The sequence below is a fragment of the Manduca sexta genome, chromosome 18, assembly GCF_014839805.1.
Source record: "Manduca sexta isolate Smith_Timp_Sample1 chromosome 18, JHU_Msex_v1.0, whole genome shotgun sequence".
In the NCBI taxonomy this organism is placed as follows: Eukaryota; Metazoa; Arthropoda; class Insecta; order Lepidoptera; family Sphingidae; genus Manduca; species Manduca sexta.
Window position 1 is genome coordinate 2,987,750 of NC_051132.1, and position 22,143 is coordinate 3,009,892.

Below are 22,143 nucleotides of genomic sequence, written 5' to 3' on the forward strand. Positions count from 1 at the left end.
AAACTCAAAATCTAAGACTATAGTACGAATGTCTCTTTTGATATTGTAAAAAACTATAGGAAAAAATCTTAAACGTCTTAAATTCGATTCCGAGAATTAACTAATCAAAATAACTCATTTCGAAGCATATCAAAAAAATTGTTTTATTTTTTACTGCTGATTGGTCATAAATGCAATGAGATAGATCGAAAAAACAGAATTTGAAATTCAAATTCAGATAGACGATGTTTCGCAGTCTAGATACGTAATATCTGTTACAAAGCAATGTTAAGGAGGTACAAAAAGTAAAAAACCCCAAAGTTCGGAACTGTACGAATAATCTGATACTAGATGACGTCTTTCTCTAAATACACGATATAAGCTGAATGCTTAAGTTAACAAGATCTCTGTTAATGATAACAGTGTTAGTTACTGCAGAAACATGTTCTGCAACATACAACCTTATGTTAAACGGCAACTACTTATCACCGCTTGCTGTAAGTTTTTGTGTATTTCCGATGAATTGAGTCACCTCTTTTAAGCCGTCATTAAGACGATATATTAGCTTCATTGATCTGAAAATGTGTTCGTAAAGTAATTGTTAGTCAAATAGTTTTAAAATATTACAGCCACGGTGTCGATATAATATTATTATCTTTAAGTCTACAGGATAGTTTCAAGACTGCACCTAAGATAAAAAATACTGCTATTTCTGATCCTTTCCTTGGAAATTAAATTATTTTTTGGATTTTATCGCGATTTTTTATGTTATAATTTCTCTCGACGCTTCGAGGGCTGCAGCCTTCATGGTAAAGGGGACTGAGGTATTGGTCGTCCGAAAAATCAATTACAATATCTACCTTCATTTTTCAATTATACAGGATTTTTTAATCTTTTATTGGTAGACGGTTCGATCGATGCAGAATGAGCTCACAGTTTCTTGAAGTCTGGTCATTTGGAGTGCGATTAAATTAAATTGTAGAACAGGATCCCAGGATTATGCAAGTTTCTTACCATCTTCTCTATTGACATTTGGATGTTTTTTTTAATTTCAATAGACTCGCAAATCATCCTAGGTATGAATCGGTGTTCTTTGCCAAGGCTTTGTGGCTTATCTAGTCGCAGATAATCATTGGAGCATTTTTCCTTCCTTCTATGCTTTAATGATTTCTTATGTTTTACGTGAAAGTTAGCCATCGAATTAAAACTAGTTTTATAGACTTTTCCACAGTAGTTAGTTTTTTATTTTCTATTATCAGTCCTTTTATGAGTATTCTATTTATCTTTTCATGTGAACTTGTCTTTTATTTAATGGTATATCTATTACAGTAAATTAGTTTTGGGACTGTAAAGTGTACTTGTATTTTCAGTAAACATCGGCTACATATTGGTTGGATATGAAATATATTGGACTGGTCCTATCATTCCTAAACTTTTAAATATCGAGGAGACGCCTCTGACTCGTGTTATATCAGCAACCGAGGCATCATGGGTTGCTTCTTTACTTTTAATTGGAGCAGATGTTGGTAAGAAGATGAACTGCATACTAAAATATGGATATAGTTTTATATAAAATTCCAAATACAATTTCAAATCTCATTCTTCTTACTAATATTATAGGTGTTGCTAGCGGCTTCACTCGCATAAAAAGCCTTTCCCGCTATAAAAGCCCCTTAAAAAAAGTCCGACGCCAGTGCTATCAATTTTAAAAATCCGTTATTTCTCACGGGGGCAAATCAGCGGGATAAAAGTAGCATTTGTGTTAATCCAGGATATGGTCTGCCCGTGTGCCAAATTTCATCCAAATCTATTCAGTTGTTTTCGTATTAACTTCTAAAAACATACAAACGTTGCAATATTTTCACAATTTTTTGCATTGATAATATTAGTAAGATAAGTTTTTGGTACCGGGGAACAACAATACTGAATCACCTGTTCCCTGAAGGTATTAGGTCAGGTGGTCAATAAACCCGAGCAAAAAAGCTCGAGTCAGAGAAAACTCTGAAAGTTGAAGTGTAAGATAAACAGTAAAATGGATTGGCGTTATGAATCGTTACAGTGATTTGAAGACTTTTGCAGCGGGAACGGTTCTCTACGCGGACGAAGCCGCTAATAAAACCTAGTTCAAATCCATTGTGTAAATTCGAAAGTAACTCTGTCCGTCTGTTAGGCTTTTGCGGCTTAACCATGGAACCGATTTAAATTAAATTGTGTATCTATGTATCTATATAGTTTGAGACCCTTTTTTTTGGTTTCGTGGAGTGCCTTATTACTACCGCCCAGCCTTCGTGGGGGGCGACTGAGCGGTTATGCTGGGGTAACCGTGCCTTACGGCCCAGCGTTGAGCCGCCCGGATTTGATGGTGACCTTCGGGCGACCGCCGGGCTGAGTCCCTAGCCCTATATACAACTTAACCTATGCACGGCCTACCAGCTAAAACTCCGCGGTGGCCCTCTTCGGCGCATTAGGGACGGCTGCGGGCTTCCTCTGACGTTGAAGTGTCTAGCCTGCGACCGCAGCCGCCCCTGCGCGGTGCCGCCTTGCGGCCCGTCTCCTATGGGGGGGGGCTCAGAAGCCCCCGCGCACCGAAGGACGCCCTCGGCGTCTACGGCAGCGTGAGGCCAACTACACACTGCCGTCCATCCCGGGGGTCAACCGAAAAATGTGCAAAGGATGCACAGAAATGCACTAGGGCGGACAGCCCCCTGCTGCCCGCCGACGAACCCTTCGTGTCCCTCATTAGTCGCCTCTTACGACAGGCAGGGGATACCGTGGTGGAATTCTCCAAACGCCCCCATTCCACAGGGCGGATATAGTTTGAGACCCTGGAAAAGTCATACGCTACTTACAGTTATTTTTATTCTATTATATCTTTTTGATATGTTTTCCAGGAGCTATCATCGCCGGCTATGCAGCAAACTTGATCGGCCGCCGACCATGTCTCATACTCAGCGGAGTTCTTATGATCATTTCACATCTAATAGTGAATTTCCCTACTTCATTAGGCATAATTTATGCCGGAAGAATTTGTATTGGTGCTAGCATTACTATGTTCTTATTGGTCACTCTTGTATATCTTGGAGAAATATCGTAAGTCTTTTATTATATTTTAACAATTATTTGGATTAAAAGATGATAATGTTAACTCCAGCGTTAAATGTAAAACTTACTTTATATTTTCCCTCAGATATTGGTTCTTTATTTTACCACGTTAAGACGATATAATAAACATGATAGTCGCAGTCTAATAGGGTATTTTTTATGTTTGATTACGTACATTAACCTACATTTAACAACAAGAAGTGTAAAAAAGAAGCTCATCTGTGAAAACTGCATTAAAATTGAGCAAGAAATGAGGTAGTAATCCATATTGCTAATATTACAATGTGTAGAAATGGGCGCTTAGTTGGATTATCGCTTCAACTCTTTCTTTCGCACGTATCGTGATTCCCTATGACGTCACGTGCGCGTATTGTACATCTTTTTTCTTTTCATGACATTTACCCCTTCTATCGTTATTCAAAACTTGTTGATTTTTTAAAGGATTAATTATTCGTTCTTAATTTTTATCTCCGACATCCTCGGTAGTTTCCGTTCGGTCACCGCGCAGGTAAAGTGAATTTTTCTGTTCAGTATCAGCACAAAAAGCGAGTGCATTAATTGCGCCTCCATATTCCATTTTGAGGACACAAGGCGTGAGTGTTTGTTTGTCTGATTTTGCTAATAATACCAAATTTTCCCCAGATCACCAAATATACGCGGTATGTTGATGACATCGGCGAGCATTTTCCATTCGTTCGGCGGTTTTGTAGTATACTGCGTGGGTCCTTACATCTCGTACACACAAGTCGGATACGTGTTCTTTGGTATTAGTGCCGTTTATATTACTACAAGTTGCTTTCTACCCGAATCTCCAGTATATCATGTCATTAAAGGTGAGAAATTAGATATTTTCTTTTATTTAATTTTATACAGATTTCAACAAAATGTAAATTTGGATCACTATGATTTCATTAAAGGTAATGAAGAAGCAGCGAAAGAATCTCTTCGCAAATTAGGGAGAGACAAAGATATCGACACAGAACTGAAGAAGATGATGGAGCAAGCTGTTAAAACTAAAACTAATTCATATCTCTTAAGGGAACTTTTCACTGACAAAGGAAACAGAAGAGCTCTCTGCGTCACAATCCCTTTATACATATTCCAGCAATCAAGTGGAAACATGGCTGTCATATTCTTCGCTACGACTATCTTCAACAGCGCCGGATCGTCGATACAACCTCATATAGCTACCATGATAGTTGGAGCAACGTCGTTGTTCAGTGCAATATTTTCTCCAATGTTCATTGATAAACACGGAAGAAGGATATTACTAATAATTTCAACGGCGGGATGCTTTGCTTCGATGGTCAGTTATAAAATACTAGTAAAGTAATAATAGATTATAAAAAATGCTATTGAGCTATGCTAAATGCTATTGCTAAGGACATAATTTAAAATACTGAATGTTTGTATACATACTATATTATAAAATTTTCCTCTTCCGATATAATGGATAAAAATAACATAAAATAATAATAAGATATTTAGAAATGTCAATACATTTTTATATAATTATTTTCAGACTGTCTTAGGGGCATACTTTTACCTAGACCACATAGGCAACTCAATAGTTCTATGGCTGGGATGGCTTCCTTTATTGTGTTTGGTTTCGGCTTTATTCTTTTACGGTATCGGTAAGTAATTATTTAGAATAAGACTAATTTAAAAATAAATTACATTCGAAAGAAAACTAGTTTTGAGATTTTAAAATTTTTATTTTTGTGTCGTAATTTCTTCCGATGTTTCGAAGACTTCAGTCGAACTTTGCAGATCCTATGCCCGTATTAAAATACTTAGAAAATTGTTTATTTTATGTGTATAATGATTAACGTTACTTTTGTCTCGACAGGTCTCTCAATAATTCCAAATACACTGACCGGTGAAATGTTTAGTCCTTCCGTACGTGGCCTTGGAAGCTCCATAACTATATGCATTGGATTAACAACTGGATTGATATCGACTATTATTTTTGGCTACGTTGTGGACAGCATTGGAACCTATGCTCCCTTTTTGGATTTACGCGGCTGCAAATGCGATTGCCTTGGCTTTTATTATTTTCGTCGTCCCCGAAACTAAAGGGAAGACTTTATTAGAAATTGGAAATATTATGGAAGAAAAGCTTTGAAATAAAATGCATTTATGTATATTATGTAAAGCAAAAACTTTGTACCCCTTTTTACAAAAATTACGCGGTCGGAGAGTATAAAATTTGGCACAATTAAAGTTTATAAAGTTTATATGAAAATCTACAACTGGTGATAAATTTGTGGGTAAGCTAGAAAAAAATGGGTCGAGGATATAGTAAACGAAGGTGGAAAAAGGATGATGATAACTTGAAGCAAATAGAATAGAATGGGAGAGTTCCTAAACGGGTATGAAGACTTGTAAATGTGAGGTGTAAGCGGAACGCTTATTAAGGATTAGATACTTATGAAATGATATATATAACTGAAAGACGTACCTATACTTGTAAGGAATAACTTTTATTAGAGATATTTTTTTTATTTAGATTAACCTCAAAGTATTTAACAACTAAAAAGGTAGTATGTACCAATAACAAATTGTATGCATACAGTAAAAAATATAATTACTTTTTCTTCAAAATACATTTCACAATACACGCAGAATCGTTCGTATGCGTTCAACTTAAAATTCTATATACAACTTGGAATGTATAGATTTATTTTGTAATATAACACTTAATTATATTTTTATATAGAGAGAAGTTATGTAAAATAACGATATTATAATAAAAATAGATGCTTTAGTTCTATGTACCCTAAACTTCAAGTGGAAGGTCGTATAATATAGCGTCACATTTTGATTACTATTGCAATTTCGTAATAGATCTTACTAGGTAATAATAATACCAGTCCTGTAGCTTAATATACTTACTATTATACTGCTGGACACAGGCCTACTCTACTAATGAGAGGGTTAAACATTAAGGTTATAGCTTAAGGTCCATTTTTCATACATTTTGTTTCACCTTTAATCTGGGTAACTAAACAAGTATTGACAAGTAAAGAATTTAAATTCACGTCTAGTAAATTTAATACGACGAAATTTTAAAGGCCGAAATATCCATGCATATTAATTATTTTTACGTTTTTCTTTCAACTGCGAGAACTAATCACTAACTAGACGTGAATTTAAATTCTTTACTTGTCAATACTTGTTTAGTTACCCAGATTAAAGGTGAAACAAAATGTATGAAAAATGGACCTTCAGCTATAACCTTAACAAATAATTTTTACATATTTTGGAATAACTGGGTTTAATTATACACTACTCTGGATCCCGGAAAAGGTCATAGTAGGACTTTTATCCTGGGTAAATAAAATGACGTTGGTGAAGCCGGAAGCAATGCTTAGTGCCTGTTAATATAATGGCACGATAGTCACTCTGTGAGAAGTTAGGGCGAGATCACATGATGCACTCTTCTTTTATAATTTTGCTTTGAATGCCGTGACGAATTTGCCGTTCGAATGATGGTATGCGATACGCCCACTCATAAACAGTAATAATACCATCCAACACCTTGAATTACAAAGTATTTGCGCTCGCCATCCTGAGACATGAGTCATGTCTTATTATGTCCAGTAGGTACACTGGCTACAATATTCTTCCAACCGGAATACAATAGTGACTGCACATTGCTGCTTCGCGGCAGAAATAGACGTTACGGTAGTACCTATTCAGGCTGTACAATAAATTGTTACTAAAATTATTGGCTCCGTGCATCTCCTCTTAAAGTACATAACATTTAAATTTGCAACCAAAACTACTAGATACATAATTAAATACGCAATGAAGAAGGGGTTTTAAGAATGAAAGAAACTATAACGTATAACTTACTACGTAAGGTACAAATGGTTTATTATTGTAGCACACAATAAAATTCACGTTCGATAGCAATACTGTACCCACTGCAGGACTTTATACGTTACAGTATACCCACTCTAAGAACATTTTTGAATCAATTTTAACAGAACTCCGTGAGTGTTTTTGAAACGAAAATAGGGCAATATCAACATTGTATTTTTTATTATTTTATAAAATTATGTATCTAATTTATCATTATTTTATAAAAATTATAGGGAAATACCTAAACACCACATTCACCCCTACCTCAATCATTAATCTGATCCTGAATGAACCGATCAATATAACTTATTTATAAGCGTGCCTATAAAATTGATTTTTCTTGTTGATTGGTCCAATTATTATGAGATAGATGGAAAAAAGCAGATACATTGAAAATGGCGGTCAGTTCATACCAATAATAATAATATCAGCCCTGTATTATATACTGCCCCACTGTTGGGCACGGGCCTCCTCTATTAATGAGAGGGATTAGGCCTTAGTCCACGACGCTGGCCTAGTGAGGATTGGTAGACTTTACACACCCTCGAAATTCCTGTAGAGAACTTCGCAGGTATGCAGGTTCCTCACGATGTTTTCCTTCGCCGTTATACCGTTAGTTGATACCAATGCTTGACACAATTCTTTACTGTTAGTGCTGGAGTACCGTGTATATTGTCGCTGCGTGGCGGCGTCACGTTGGCACTCCGGCGTTCCTACGAATCACGCCTCCCTGCCTCATGTCTCAGTTCGCAACACGTACAACGTGGCATAGTTATTTGTATATAGGACGCTGCACTGCACCGTTAACGAATCGTTTGAATTCTCCTAATGTTGGTGCGAAAAACTGGTCAAAGTATTAAAACACACATTAAAATTCTAACAGACAATTACTCGCAGTCTTGGATACATATCTATCACCAAACAGGGTTGAGAAAGTACCAAAGGTATAAAACCTTTAAGTTCTGTACACATAATCTGAGATTAGATGACGTCGTTTTCTAAATACACGATATGAGCCTAAACCCTAAGTTAACAAGATCTCTGTTAATGATAACAGTGTTAGTTATTGTAGAAACATGTTCTGCAACATACAACCTTATGTTAAACGGCAACTACTTATCACCGCTTGCTGTAAGTGTTTGTGTTATAGTAAATTTGTGAAGATTTGAAAAACTTCTTTAAAGTCGTCATTATCAAGAAGAATTAATAGCTATTGATCTGAAAATGTTCATAAAGTGTTTGTGTTAGTGGAATAACTTCAAGACTGTTTCTAAGGTTCAAAATACTGTCATTTCTAAACATCAATTTAATGATTTCTTACGTTTACGCGAATGTTGTCATCGACTGTAAATCAGTTTTAATTTGTGGTGTTTATTTTTGTTTTATTTTCTGTTATCTATCTAGTATCAGTATTCTGTTTTACCTTTCCTGTGATACTGTCTTCAATTACCGGTGTATCTATTACAGTAAATACATCGTATTCAATGTTGGGACTAAAAGTGTTGTTAATTTTTCAGTAAACATCGGCCATATATTGGTCGGGTATGAAATATATTGGACTGGTCCTATCATTCCTAAGCTTTTAAATATCGAGGAGACGCCTCTGTCTCGTGTTATATCAGCAACAGAGGCATCATGGGTTGCTTCTTTAGTTTTGATCGGAGGAGATGTTGGTAAGGAGATGTATTGAATATTTATATATTATAGAAGTCGCAAACAATACCTAGTTCATACCTATTTTAAAAATAAGAAAGTAACTGTGTCCGTCTGTTTATCTGTTGCGGCTGAACTGACCTATTTAATTAAATTTGGTATGGATAGTTTGAGATCGTACGAAAGATATACGCTACATAAATCCCCAAAAAATATACAACGGGACTTTTATCTCGGAAAGCTTTTTCACGTAAACCGTGAGCGAAAGATCAAGTATATTTAGTGTGGAATCTATCGTCGATTTACTGCAAGAACTCATTAACTGACAAATAAAAAGTATGAATTAAGCCACTTTTAGTTGTAGTTACATTATTTTCCCTATATCATCTTAGATATTATTTTTATTCTTAAAATCAAGATAGTATGTTAAATATTATATTATGTTCAGGGCGTTATTAACAGAACTGGATAATTTTTGGTTTAGTGAGTTCTTCCAGTAAGCCGACGCTATGGAAAATGATGTTTAATAACTATATTACAGTTAACCTTTAAAATATATTTCCAGGAGCTATCATCGCCGGCTATACAGCAAACTTGATCGGTCGCCGACCCTGTATCATACTCAGCGGAGTTCTTATGCTCATTTCACATCTAATAGTGAATTTCCCTACTTCATTAGGCATGATTTATGCTGGAAGAATTTGTATAGGTGCTAGCATTACTATCTTCTTATTGGTTACTTTTATATATCTTGGAGAAATATCGTAAGTTCTTTATAATATTTTAACAATTATTTGGACTGGAAGATAGACATGATAATGTTAACTGTAGCGTTCAATGTAAAACTTACTTTATATTTCCCTCAGATATTGGTTCTTTATTTTACTACATCAAGACGACATAATAAACGTGATCGTCGAAGTCTAATAGGGTATTTTATTATGTTTGATTACGTACATTACGCTATATTTAACATCAAGTGGTATTTAAAAGAAGCTCTTCTGTAAAATTGCATTTAAAATTGGTCAAGAAATAAGGTTGTAATCCATATTTCCAATATTGCAATGTCCAGAAGTGGGTGCGTAGTAGGAATATCGCGTCATCTCTTTCTTTCCTACTCGTCGTAATTCCCTATGACGTCACGTGAGCGTATTGCGCATCTTTTTTCTTTTGATGACATTTACACCTTCTACCGATATGCAAAGGTTTATAACTTGTTGACTTTTTACCGGATTATAATTATTCTTCCTGTGCTAGAGTATATATGACGTAAATATTTCACAAAAGTAAAAAGCAAGAATTACTCCAATACCCTGTTAGTAGAAATAACCGAATTTCCATGAACTAAATAGTTGTTATATTCCTATGTTTTTTAATCCCTACGCTTTAAAGTGTCTCTAACATCCTGGGTAGTTTCAGTTCGATGACCAGTCAGGTAGAGTAATATTGAGCTCTTCTGTACAATATCAGCCCGAAGTTTGGATTTTATGCTCGATGCTACCAAGCGGAGGACAGAATATAAACGTGAAATGTGCGTGCATAACTGTGCCTTCCCATTCCGTTTCGAGGACACAAGGTATGGGTGTTTGCTTGTATGATTTTGCTTATAATATTAAATGTTCCCCAGATCCCCAAACATACGCGGCATGTTGATGACATCGACGAGCATTTTTCATTCGTTCGGCGGTTTTGTAGTGTACTGCGTGGGTCCTTACGTCTCGTACACACAAGTCGGATACGTGTTTTTTGGAATTAGTGCTGTTTATGTTACTGCGAGCTGCTTTTTACCCGAATCTCCAGTACTTAGTCTGGCCATAAATACTGTTACACTTAATTATAAAAAAATATTACATTTGAATTTCGAATCTGTCATTTTTATACGATTGTTCATTGTGTTTTCTCATTTTGGCGCCAATACATTGTAAAATATTTTGCGATATTAAAATGGTGTGGGGTGATAAAGAGAACCGAATCGCTGTGATAGCATTACACAAAGTAGGTATGGAGCCAAATGCAATTTTTAAAACTCTCCATACACTTGGTATTAGTAAAATGTTTGTGTACCGGGCTATTAATAGGTACAATGAGACCTCCTCTGTTTGTGACAGAAAAGATCTGGCCGTCCACGTAGTGTTCGTACGAAAAAGGTGGTCAAAGCAGTAAGGGAAAGAATTCGAAGAAATCCTGTCCGAAAGCAAAAGATTTTATCTCGGGAAATGAAGATAGCACCTAGAACCATGTCGCGTATTTTAAAAGATGACTTAGGACTTGCAGCCTATAAGAGACGCACTGGCCATTTCTTAACTGATAATTTAAAGAAGAATAGGGTGGTAAAATCGAAACAACTACTGAAGCGGTACGCAAGGGAGGTCACAGAAAAATTTTGTTTACGGATGAGAAAAATTTTTACAATTGAGCAACATTTTAACAAACAAAATGACCGTATTTATGCTCAAAGCTCTAAGGAAGCTTCCCAATTAGTCGACAGAGTGCAACGTGGACATTATCCGACTTCAGTGATGGTTTGGTGGGGTGTTAGCTATGAAGGAGTGACTGAGCCATATTTTTGTGAAAAGGTATCAAAACATCGGCACAAGTGTATCAAGATACCATTCTTGAGAAGGTAGTTAAGCCCCTTAACATCACCATGTTCAATAACCAAGTATGGTCCTTCCAGCAAGACTCGGCGCCGGGTCATAAAGCTCGGTCCACGCAGTCTTGGTTGGAATCGAACGTTTCGGACTTCATCAGAGCTGAAGACTGGCCGTCGTCTAGTCCCGATCTTAATCCGCTGGATTATGATTTGTGGTCAGTTTTAGAGAGTACAGCTTGCTCTAAACGCCATGATAATTTGGAGTCCCTAAAACAATCTATACGATTGGCAGTGAAGAATTTTCCCATGGAAAGAGTGCGTGCTTCTATTGATAACTGGCCTCATCGTTTAAAGGACTGTATTGCAGCCAATGGAGACCACTTCGAATAAGCTTTTTATATTTTTAATTGTTTTATATTTATGTATTAAACTGACACACTGTAAAAGTAATAAATGTTATTTGCAGTTAACAATTTTCTTTTTTCTTTATTACAATATTTATGGCAAGACTAGGTATATCATGTCATTAAAGGTAAGAAATTAGATATTTTCCATTATTTGATTTTATAAAGGTTTCAACAAAATGTTAATTTGGATTACGATGATTTTATTAAAGGTAATGAAGAAGCAGCGAAAGAATCTCTTCACAAATTGGGGAGAGACAAAGATATCGACACAGAACTGAAGAAGATGATGGAGCAAGCTGTTAAAACTAAAACTAATTCTTATCTCTTAAGGGAACTGTTCATTGACAAAGGAAACAGAAGGGCTCTTTGCGTCACAATCCCTTTATACATATTCCAGCAATCAAGTGGAAACATAGCTGTCATATTCTTCGCTACGACTATCTTCAACAGCGCTGGATCGTCGATACAACCTCATATAGCTACCATGATAGTCGGAGCAACGTCGTTGTTCAGTGCAATATTTTCTCCAATGTTCATTGATAAACACGGAAGAAGGATATTACTAATAATTTCAACGGCTGGATGCTGCGCTTCGATGGTCAGTTATAAAATACCAGTAAAGTAATAATAGATTATACAAAAATGCTGTTGAACAAAAGGAATTAATTTAAAACCATTAATTGCATGTTTGTGTACATATATATTTAACTAGCTTTTGCCCACGGCTTCGCCCGCGTGAAGGAGTTTCCAGGATAAAATACCGATAAAAATTATCCGATTTAATAATATTTATGGCTCACCATTTTGCTTATAATGGCTTCCACATAAAAGGTTGATTTGTGCTGTCGCGGACTTTTATTTAGAACTATTTAAGACAAACAATTCTATGGTACATCATATTTGTCTAACTCCAACGGTTTAGACAGCGTACGCCAAGATAGCAATGTTTTCCGACTTACTTGAACGTATCGTTATATTATGACCAAATTACACAAAATTATTATAAATTACAGCCTATGTATTATTTTGATGTATAACCAATGGACTATAAAGTTTCATCCAATTCCGTTCAGTACATTTTTCGTGAAAAAGGAACCCACATATATGCATCCATACATCCATACATTCATCCTCACAAACTTTTGCATTTGTAATATAAGTAGCATTTAGCTCTTTTGATATAATAAATAGAAATAACATAAAATATGAAAAAGATATTCAGAAATGTTAATACATTTTCACATAATTATTTTCAGACTGTCTTGGGGGCATACTTTTACCTAGACCACATAGGAAATTCAATAGTTCTATGGCTGGGATGGCTTCCTTTATTATATTTGGTATCGGCTTTATTCTTTTACAGTATTGGTAAGTAATTGTTTAGAATGAAACTAATTATAATAATAAATTACATTCTAAAGAAAACTAGATTTAGAATTGTTTTAAATTTTTTCCCGACGCGACGTTTCGAAGTCTTCGCTGTTGGACTATGCATTTTCCATGGCTGTATTAAAAAAAAACTTAGAAAACTGTTTATCTTGTGTATATGATGTTTAACGTTACTTTTTTCTTGACAGGTCTCTCAATAATTCCTAATACACTGACCGGGGAAATGTTTAGTCCTTCCGTACGTGGCCTCGGAAGCTCCATAACTATATGCATTGGATTTACAACTGGATTGATATCAACTATTATTTTCGGCTACATTGTGGATGGCATTGGAATCTATGCTACTTTCTGGATCTACGCGGCTGCAAACGCGATTGCCTTGGCTTTTGTTATTATCGTCGTCCCCGAAACTAAAGGGAAGACTTTAGTAGAAATTGGGAATATTATGGAAGAAAAACTTTGAAATCCATGAATTTATTTGTAAAGCAACAACTTTGTATACCTTTCTATGAAAATTTACATTTGGCACATATAAAGTTTGTATGAAGAAAGAGTGCAGAAAGCTACTACTTTTATAAATATAAAGTGCATTAAAAATACATTCAATTAATAAAAAAAAAACTTTGGACACTACCATGCGTTTGACACGTGTACATTCGTTTGTTTATATTTAAAGTCTGTGGTCAAACAGGGAGGAAATAAATGACCAGATGAAATAGAAAGGTTCTAAAATGGTGATCGGAGACTTACAACTGTAACCTATAACTGGCCGATGATATGGTAAAAGAAGGTGTCAAAGGATGAAGATATCTTGAACTAAATAGAATAGAGTGGGATAGAAGAGTGTAGAAGTAGTGTGTAGAGTGTAAAACTTGACGTGTATTAGAAAAAGGCTCATCGAGGATTGGATACTTATAAAATGAAACTGATAAATGAAAGATTTACCTATACTAGGAAGAAATTTCTTTTATTTGAGAATATTTCATTTGAAAGCACGATATATCACACCAATTACATGTAATAATGTTTTTATCTAAGTTTTTTTTGCAAAATTAAAGATTACCTTAATATTTAACAATTAACAAGGTAGTCTGTTTCAATAACAAATTATGTAAATACAATAAAAAACAACATTTATGTTTCTTTAAAATAAATTTCACATTCGCGTAGAACCCTATGCGTTCAACTTAACTCCATATACAACTTGGAATGTATTGACCTATTTTTAATATAATACCTAATTGTATATTTATATAGAGAGAAGTTATGCAAAACAACAATATTATACAATAATGTCACTTTCAATATTGATTATCATACACATTTGTGTAATAAATGGCATTTTTATCTTCCTTTTACCCCTATAAACATTATAAATAAAAAAATTACAAAAACTATTTATTTTATTTAAAACGAATGCTATCTTCGGATTATTCCACCATTTTATATTGCATTCAGGATCTTAGCCCTTTTTGTATAGTAATTATTGATGTGCATAACGACCTGGTATTCGTATGTCCACTCGGTCCTTCATCGAAAATCAGTGCTGCAGTATTGGTTAGACCGTTGTGCAATAAAGTGCTGATTGAGGGTTCCTATTGTTAGTACAATATTATGCTGTTTTGATTTACATTTTCATGTTTGTAATATCTCTTTTTTATCCTATTAAATAAATATTAACTTAAAACTATCTACTCAACATTTCTTTTATCTCTTCTAAACTTTTGCCTTTAGTTTCCGGCACAAATATAACTGTGAAGAAGAAAGCTATTGCGCACATAACAGCGTAAATCCAAAATGTTGTATAACTGCCCCAATTGTCAACCATGATGTTGTAGGTGAAGGCGACGACCAATCCAAACATCCAACTTACAGTGGTACTGAGAACTGCCCCGGGTCCTCTCACTTTCGTATCAAACATCTCTCCGTTGAAAGTTCCAGGAATAATACCGAACCCTGAAAATATTTTTATTTTTTACACGTGCACTGTGTGCACTTTACATAGACACCACTGCACCTGATGGTAAGAAGTGTCCTATAGAATGTTGACTGACGAGAGATAACCTCTCAGTAGTGTATACAACTATGCCGGCCTGTAGCAACCGGATAAACATAGTCTGATCCCAGAGCGTGATACTCTATGTGGGCCACTATGGCGGGTTTTAAAATGTTGTGTACGGTAACGACTATTCGGGCAGATATAAAATTGTACCAGCAAAAAGTATTGCTATTGCACTTTTTAGGAGTTGGTTTATGGTTAAAGATCCAGAGATAACTTGTTGAAGTGTGAAATGTATAACGACATTAATAACTTCGTTTGAGCCTAGCCTAATGAATTGTCTAATAATTGATTGGTTTTAATGCTTTATGTATAATTCCTGATACCACATTTTGAAATTTGAAAATCTTGACATTTTACATATCGATACTCACCAAAGTTATAAGACATGATGAAAGCGATGAGTGTCACCAACGGCAGCCATTGTATGGATTCTGTAGATGGGTGGTCAATATGCACGAGGTAGAAGTAAAGACCAAGCAGTATCTGAAAACGGAAGATTTCTATAGTAAGGAAACATGAACCATACCCTTGATGTTATTTCCACTTAGCAATCTATCCCCTGCTAGTCGAATTTTGGCTACAATAGCCAATCTTGACCGAGATCGGTCAGGTATGCAGGAGATATGAATGAATGAATTTCGGCCACGGCTGCAAAACTTAATGGAGATTAGCCAGGTAAGGAGACATTATAGTACACGAGTAAGTGCGCAATGCACAGGTGAAATCCGGTGAGACCGCAATCCAACATAACCGGAGATAGAACAGGCGCAGGACCAATGGCTTTACGTGCTTAAGAAAGTGGAAGGGAGACATAATAGCACACAAGTGGGTGCGCAATACACAAGTGCACTCCCTATGCCTTCAATCACATGATTTTCGATTAGTGTCGGAACGGTTTAGGAAGCATAGTCTCATACTTTTCAATGTGAAGAGTAAAGAGTTATTTCTAGCCCGATACGTTTCTATTACGGTGGTAATATGAAACGGTGTAGTAGATGGAATACTTTATATGGAGTTAGTCCAATAATTTCTTCATAATCTATTCATCACTATAAATCGATAGCATATCCTATATTTTCTTCTTCTTTCTTCTTTGGTAATTATAGTATTTTGATAAAATATCAAGTGATTAGACATTTCAAATATTTAAAGACTTTATCCTTACCAAACTTATGCAGCATGTAGCAGTCGTGAGCAACAGAAGTATTCTTCTGCCAGATCTCTCAATAAATATCGGAGTAATACAACTGGCACAAAGCTGGGTAACTGCTATGATAATTGCAGAAATATGAGATTCTAATGAGGAATTGACCAGGTCGAAGATAGACGTGGCGTACAGCAACACCACCATCACACCACTCATTTGCTGTAGTACCATTAGAGTCATTGTGATCGTTATAGTTTTTCTGTTACTCTTTACGCTGAAAATTTCGGTCCAAGCTTCCAGGACTCCCACGGGTTCATCTAACTTTGTAGACAAAATGTCTTTTACGTCATCTTCTCTTCCCAAACTGATTAGAATTTCCTTGGCTTTATCGCCTTCATCTGTAATAAACATAATAACCTTCATGTCGATCTTAATAATACAATTAAATACGGCATCAACTTCAAAAAATTTATCCTGCATATAAATTATAAACATATAAACAAGAATTCGAAAGAGCATTACATTTGTTAAGTTTTAATAATTTCTTATTGAATCGTGTATAAAGCTCAATTATTTTTTATTGTAGTTATGAATTGTCTAATAATTGTTTATTTTATTCAAAGCCAAAAAAAATTAATGTTTTTCATTTTATATGTTGCAATTTATATATAAACATTGTAGGGCGGTCTTGGAGGCGTAATTGTGTTATGTTCGCGTTTAGAGTATTTTACCTTTAGAGGTGCGTGGTACGAGCATCGCTCTATAGTTACGGTATTGAATCGACCAGGTTTGTTCTAAGTATCAACTTGGAGTCTGAAATTAGTACCCTCTATAGGACTGGATCGCCTCCACCACCTCAAAGGATTGAGTACAAGCACGTGAGCGCACTATTTCCACCTCGGACTACTCCTTTAGGGAATAGACGCGAGTGTGTGTATAAGGATCTTATCATTTTAATAAATGTACGCTACTTAATCAAAGTGCATCAGCATAGTGATATATAAATATATTGTTTATCAGTGATATTGATCAATACTACACAGAATAGCTTCACTTATATCAAATACATTTAGATAAGATTTTGCATTCAAGATCTCATCACGAAGGCGTATAAGGAAGTCAATTTATTTGCGACTTTCATTGCCTATTCTCGAAATATGAAATATGCTGCCGAGAAATACATAATATTGAGTTGTCAATCGTTGTAATGGAAAGCATTTGTAGTCTGCAAACATCCAGATTTTTTAAATTCAAGTTATGGCTCATGGATATCACAAATGGTGCGATAATTTATGTTAAAAATTTATTACGATTATTATTTAGTAATAACGAAGAAAAACGACAACAATCCAACACGACTGGAGAAAAATGCGCAGACTTTATATGTTTTCCGAGGCACGGAGGTAACACCAACTTCCTTACTCCGAGCTGCGACTGTCATCTTTTTTTTATTGTTTTGAATGACGAGACAAGCTTGTCATTCGCGTGATAGTAAGTGATACGACCGCCTATAAAAAGTAGAAACACCATCCAACCGCTCGAATTACAAAGTATTGTTTGGTATTCTACTGCGTTCGCTATCCTGAAACATGAGATGTTAACTCTCATGATGTCTAGTAGTTACACTGACTAATTATATGACTGACAGATATAGTCAGGTAATATTTGTTTTTTTATTTTAGCCCAGCTTGAGCCCAGATGCGTACCGCATGCGCAATACAACTACGCCACCGACATATAAACAACTTACCTCTCAAAAGGTAGAAATACGGTGATTCTGGCATAATGAACGTCGCGGCACAGAATGAGGCACTTATACCGACTCCCACCCAACCAGTCACCGCGTAAGGCGCAAATCCCCCAACTAGGTAGCCAATTAACATGCCCAGGGAGTTGGACACGCCTGTACCAGCGAGCAATATGCCTCTTATGTTTGTTGATCTGAAATTATAAGTTGCTTTAATTGAAAGCAAACATGTCACACTTGAGTGCGTTTCTACCTCTGTCTCAAGCTTGCAGCTCAGATGCAAGTTAAGGGTTCTGATACTTAAGTGGCAAATAAATTGCTTTGCTCACAGACTATTTGCGTCATGGAAGTCTGACTACAAACGAGAATTAGCTTTCTCTTTGTTCTTTTATTAAAGAAAATTTGGATTAGAATTTAAAAAATTAAATTCAATAAGTACAATCTTAAAAAATACAAAACATGATTTTGAATTCACACGCTCAATTTTGAAAATCTCTTACTTAATATTGAAATCTGACTCTAACTATCGAAAATTTATACTCACGGTATCTCAGCTACATAAACCAAATTAATGACAAATATTATTCCAGAGCTAAGTCCAGCCATGACCCTTCCAACATATACTATGGCCACATGGCTAGCCACTGCCTTCAGGAAAAAACCGATGGTGCCCAGCGCACCACCAAGCAACAGGCAAGGTATCCTGCCTTTAACGTTTGATAGATATCCAGCAACATATGGTCCTGCCAATAAATATATACATCAACATTTGTTTCCTCCTTTTTTGGGGGTAGACCAGGGTATTCCACACTCAAATTTTGATCCAAGAGTCCCTACCACACGGTTTTCAGACAAAAAGCCAGGAATGGTCCAGGAATATTAAAACGATAAAAAACGCTGGTTCATTGGAGTTACAACTAGGACCATAGCTACATTGTCTTTCTATAATCGTTAACGCTAACGTTATGTATGGCAATAAGATATCGATAGATATATCGATAGGATATGTTATTCCCATTTTTTTTTAAATGAAATTATTTGTTTGAATCCGTAAAATATACATTATTTAGATTCCGTCAATATTAACTCTGCCACCAGTTCGGAAAGCTGTTCTCACCAGAAAAGAACAGGCAAGAAACTCTGGAATTTTTTCAATTAGCGTTAACAGTTGTACAAAGCTTTTTGCCTACTGTCTTATGTAAAAAAAATTAAACTCACCTACAAGACCAAGGTAAGTTAACGGTCCAATTAAGAATGCTTGAGAGTCATCAAGAACCTCAGGTAGAGGTGTCTGTTCAGGATCTTGGAGCTTCACAATCGCGTTTGCTGGCCACCCTCCGACGTACCCGCATAGTATCTGCCCAAGGTATGCTTAAAAATAGAAATGCACTTTAGTATTTAAACTGGTACCTATTTTATGAGTATTTATTTCATGTTATCCAGAAATTTTGGAACCAGCAATGTTGTAATCCGGGAATTATTTCTATATACACATATTTTATTGTGATTCTTTAATAGTATTCAGATATCGGTGATTACAAAAATTATGAAGGAAACTAGTATATTGGCTTTTTTTTTTAATTAATTCCCCTTCTAGTTTAGCAACTTAGTTCAGGAAAAGTCTATAGTGGAATATTTATGACAGAAAAAGATTTTCAGACCACATGTTATCCATAGTAAAAGACAGTAATGAATTGTTTTACTGACAAGCCGAAGTTAAACTATAAAATCATTCCTAGCAATATTAAGTCAGGAGGTCATCGTCATAGCTTTTTGGAAGGCGATGACATTAAAATTATAATTATTATTAAAAAAAAAAAACAATGTCTAATTCAATTTAGAACATGAATCTCTCAGAAAATAACAAAAAATAAATTATTATAGCAGAATAAGTTTCGTATTTTTTACATTCTTTATTATTAACTATCTTAAAATGGGCATGACGGATTAGTTTAAAAAATACTTACCACATGATGCTACAAACACTTGCTTTCTCATATATAGCGGTATTTTAATCATTTTGAACAGCACCACACAATCAAAATACGACCAATTGTGGAACCTCCTTCTTTTTTAAAGTCGCTTTATATATCTTAAAAAAATGGTCACTCACTGTATTGAAATGTACATATATTTTTATTTTTTAACTAAGTAAAATTAATCGTAAGTCTAATAAATGGATCATTCATTCACTATTAAACACGAAAAATATATTTATTCATATATAATTATTGTATTTTTGAGTTCATGATGCGAATGACCATTGAATAATAAAATACTCAAACCCGTCAAACTATTATATTGTGTGTAGCAGATCATTATCTCTTATCGAAACGTGGATAAATTGTTGTGAGTCCCGCATTCTCAGGCCTATCTAAACAAATCAAAATAATATTAATATTATACAACTTATACTGATTACACCATCTATGAGCGTTGAGACATGACACATCATATTTCGACTTCAAAAAAGAACAATTCCACCATACGTTGTTACCTAACTTGAACTGTTTACGCAGCGCACGAAACGGAAGCTTTCAAAAATTAATAAATAAAATCATTAATGCTCCGCTTTTATTGGTCATAGCTTAATGTTATATAGCCTTCCTCGATAAATCCAATCCAACAGTAAAATACTTTTTGTCATTCGATCTCGTTCCTGAGATTAGCGCGTTCAAACAAACTCTTCAGCTTTATATAATAGTATAGATATGTAGTAGGAAGTCAGATATATATTTCGCTATGTATATTAGATATACAGGGTGGAATATTGAAATGGGACAGAAAGGGCAGTTACTCTAACCACTGAAACTTCAAGTTAACTTTCAAGAGACTATCCATAATTTGTGAAGCATTAGCTCAATGCAGGTCATTCCGAAATTTTGAACATAATGTACAGTCGACAAGAAAACGGGCGAATTTACACAAAAGGTAAGATGATGGTAGATGCTAAGCGATACTGATTGTTATCCGATGACGGACTTACCTGGACGATATTAAACCCTGTTATGAAAAAATACACTGTATAATATTTGCGATGCGTATTTTACAATTGACGACCTTATTTATAAAGACTTAGATACATAGCAGATAAATATATAGATTATTAACACCATGATTGCGTCGTCGATTATTTTGAGACTTGATATTTTAAAACATTGCATAATATTTGCACAACTTTTGCAATATTCAAGGATTAGACGAGTTAGGGCATGTACACACTGGTAACCTCTCGTCGGGCGATGGAATTTGCTATAATAATTTGCCATGGACCGCCGGAGCTGGTCTCCTTGTACCAGGTGATGCTCAGGTAGTGTGTTATTTTGCAGAAGGATGGCGTTGGGCAGGATCGTGCGAAGATCGACCCCATCTACAGACCGTAGAGACGAAGAAGGCAAAAAAATATAAATTGTAATATGTAAATTGGAATATCTCTTACATATAGTTCATTATCCTTAACCAGAAGTATCCCAAACACTTGTCTCGTTCGAGAAAAATGTGCAAAGCCAATGATACAACTTAGGTAATGTTTGTTCGTATGGAAGTATCCATCACGCCAATTAGTTGTGGATACTAGACTAAATACCTTATAAGGTTCTTCAACTCAGGAGTACGTTTCGCGCCTCTCGCCAGCTTGTTGAATGTTGTTGTTTTTCATCATAATCTAACTTTACTTTCTTCTCGGCTATCAAACTTTCACACACTTGAAACTTATAAGGAATCATTTCACTCATCTTCTTTATATTTAAATGTTTTAAATAATTCAAAAACACGTAATAAACACAAAAACTTTAAAAATGTATCGCCGGCTCAATCAAAACAAACAATTAGTGTTGCCAGTTACTAATCGCAAATTTTACTCAATATTTCTACTAAAATTATACGAAAGCGGCGATAGCCTAGTTGGGTGTGGAACGGACTGCCAAGACGAATGTCCGCAGGTTCAAACACAAGGGCACACACATCTGACTTTTCTAAAAAAAAAAATCATGTGTGTATTCTTTGTGAATTTATCGTTTGCTTTAACGGTGAAGGAAATCATCGTGAGGAAACTTGCACATCTGAGAAGTTCTTTATAGGAATTTCGAAGGTGTGTGAAGTCTACCAATCCGCACTAGGCCAGCGTGGTGGACTAAGGCCTAATCCCTCTCAGTAGTAGAGGAGGCCCGTGCTCAGCAGTGGGCAAGTATATAATAC

General features: G+C 35.3%; 3 protein-coding genes across 7 annotated transcripts; 2 read left to right on the plus strand and 1 right to left on the minus strand.

The window, feature by feature from the left end:
* Positions 1-350: 350 nt before the first annotated feature.
* Positions 351-5,708, plus strand: LOC115453714 (facilitated trehalose transporter Tret1). The gene is made up of 7 exons (XM_037440099.1): positions 351-476; positions 1,350-1,505; positions 2,871-3,069; positions 3,724-3,914; positions 3,999-4,387; positions 4,604-4,715; positions 4,931-5,708. The coding sequence occupies exons 1-7, from the start codon at positions 422-424 to the stop codon at positions 5,155-5,157; spliced, it is 1,329 nt and encodes a 442-aa protein (XP_037295996.1). The 5' UTR covers positions 351-421; the 3' UTR covers positions 5,158-5,708.
* Positions 5,709-6,905: 1,197 nt separating this feature from the next.
* LOC119189694 (facilitated trehalose transporter Tret1-like) lies at positions 6,906-14,387 on the plus strand. Of its 5 annotated transcripts, none has more exons than XM_037440092.1 (8): positions 7,440-8,079; positions 8,466-8,621; positions 9,167-9,365; positions 10,229-10,400; positions 11,708-11,726; positions 11,811-12,199; positions 12,858-12,969; positions 13,179-14,387. In XM_037440092.1, exons 1-8 carry the CDS (start codon positions 8,025-8,027, stop codon positions 13,451-13,453), a joined length of 1,377 nt encoding a protein of 458 aa, XP_037295989.1. In that variant the 5' UTR covers positions 7,440-8,024; the 3' UTR covers positions 13,454-14,387. The 5 variants fall into 5 exon arrangements, with proteins under 5 accessions (XP_037295988.1, XP_037295989.1, XP_037295991.1 ...); XM_037440094.1 differs by having other exon boundaries at positions 7,445-8,223; positions 9,167-9,310; XM_037440091.1 differs by having other exon boundaries at positions 6,906-8,621; positions 11,708-11,719; positions 11,804-12,199.
* On the minus strand, positions 13,939-20,398 carry LOC115454735 (facilitated trehalose transporter Tret1-like). The gene is made up of 7 exons (XM_037440097.1): positions 19,914-20,398; positions 19,165-19,317; positions 18,491-18,689; positions 17,950-18,140; positions 16,218-16,597; positions 15,424-15,535; positions 13,939-14,946 (listed from the first exon to the last, which is right to left on the minus strand). Exons 1-7 carry the CDS (start codon positions 19,963-19,965, stop codon positions 14,678-14,680), a joined length of 1,356 nt encoding a protein of 451 aa, XP_037295994.1. The 5' UTR covers positions 19,966-20,398; the 3' UTR covers positions 13,939-14,677.
* Between the last annotated feature and the right edge of the window lie 1,745 nt (positions 20,399-22,143).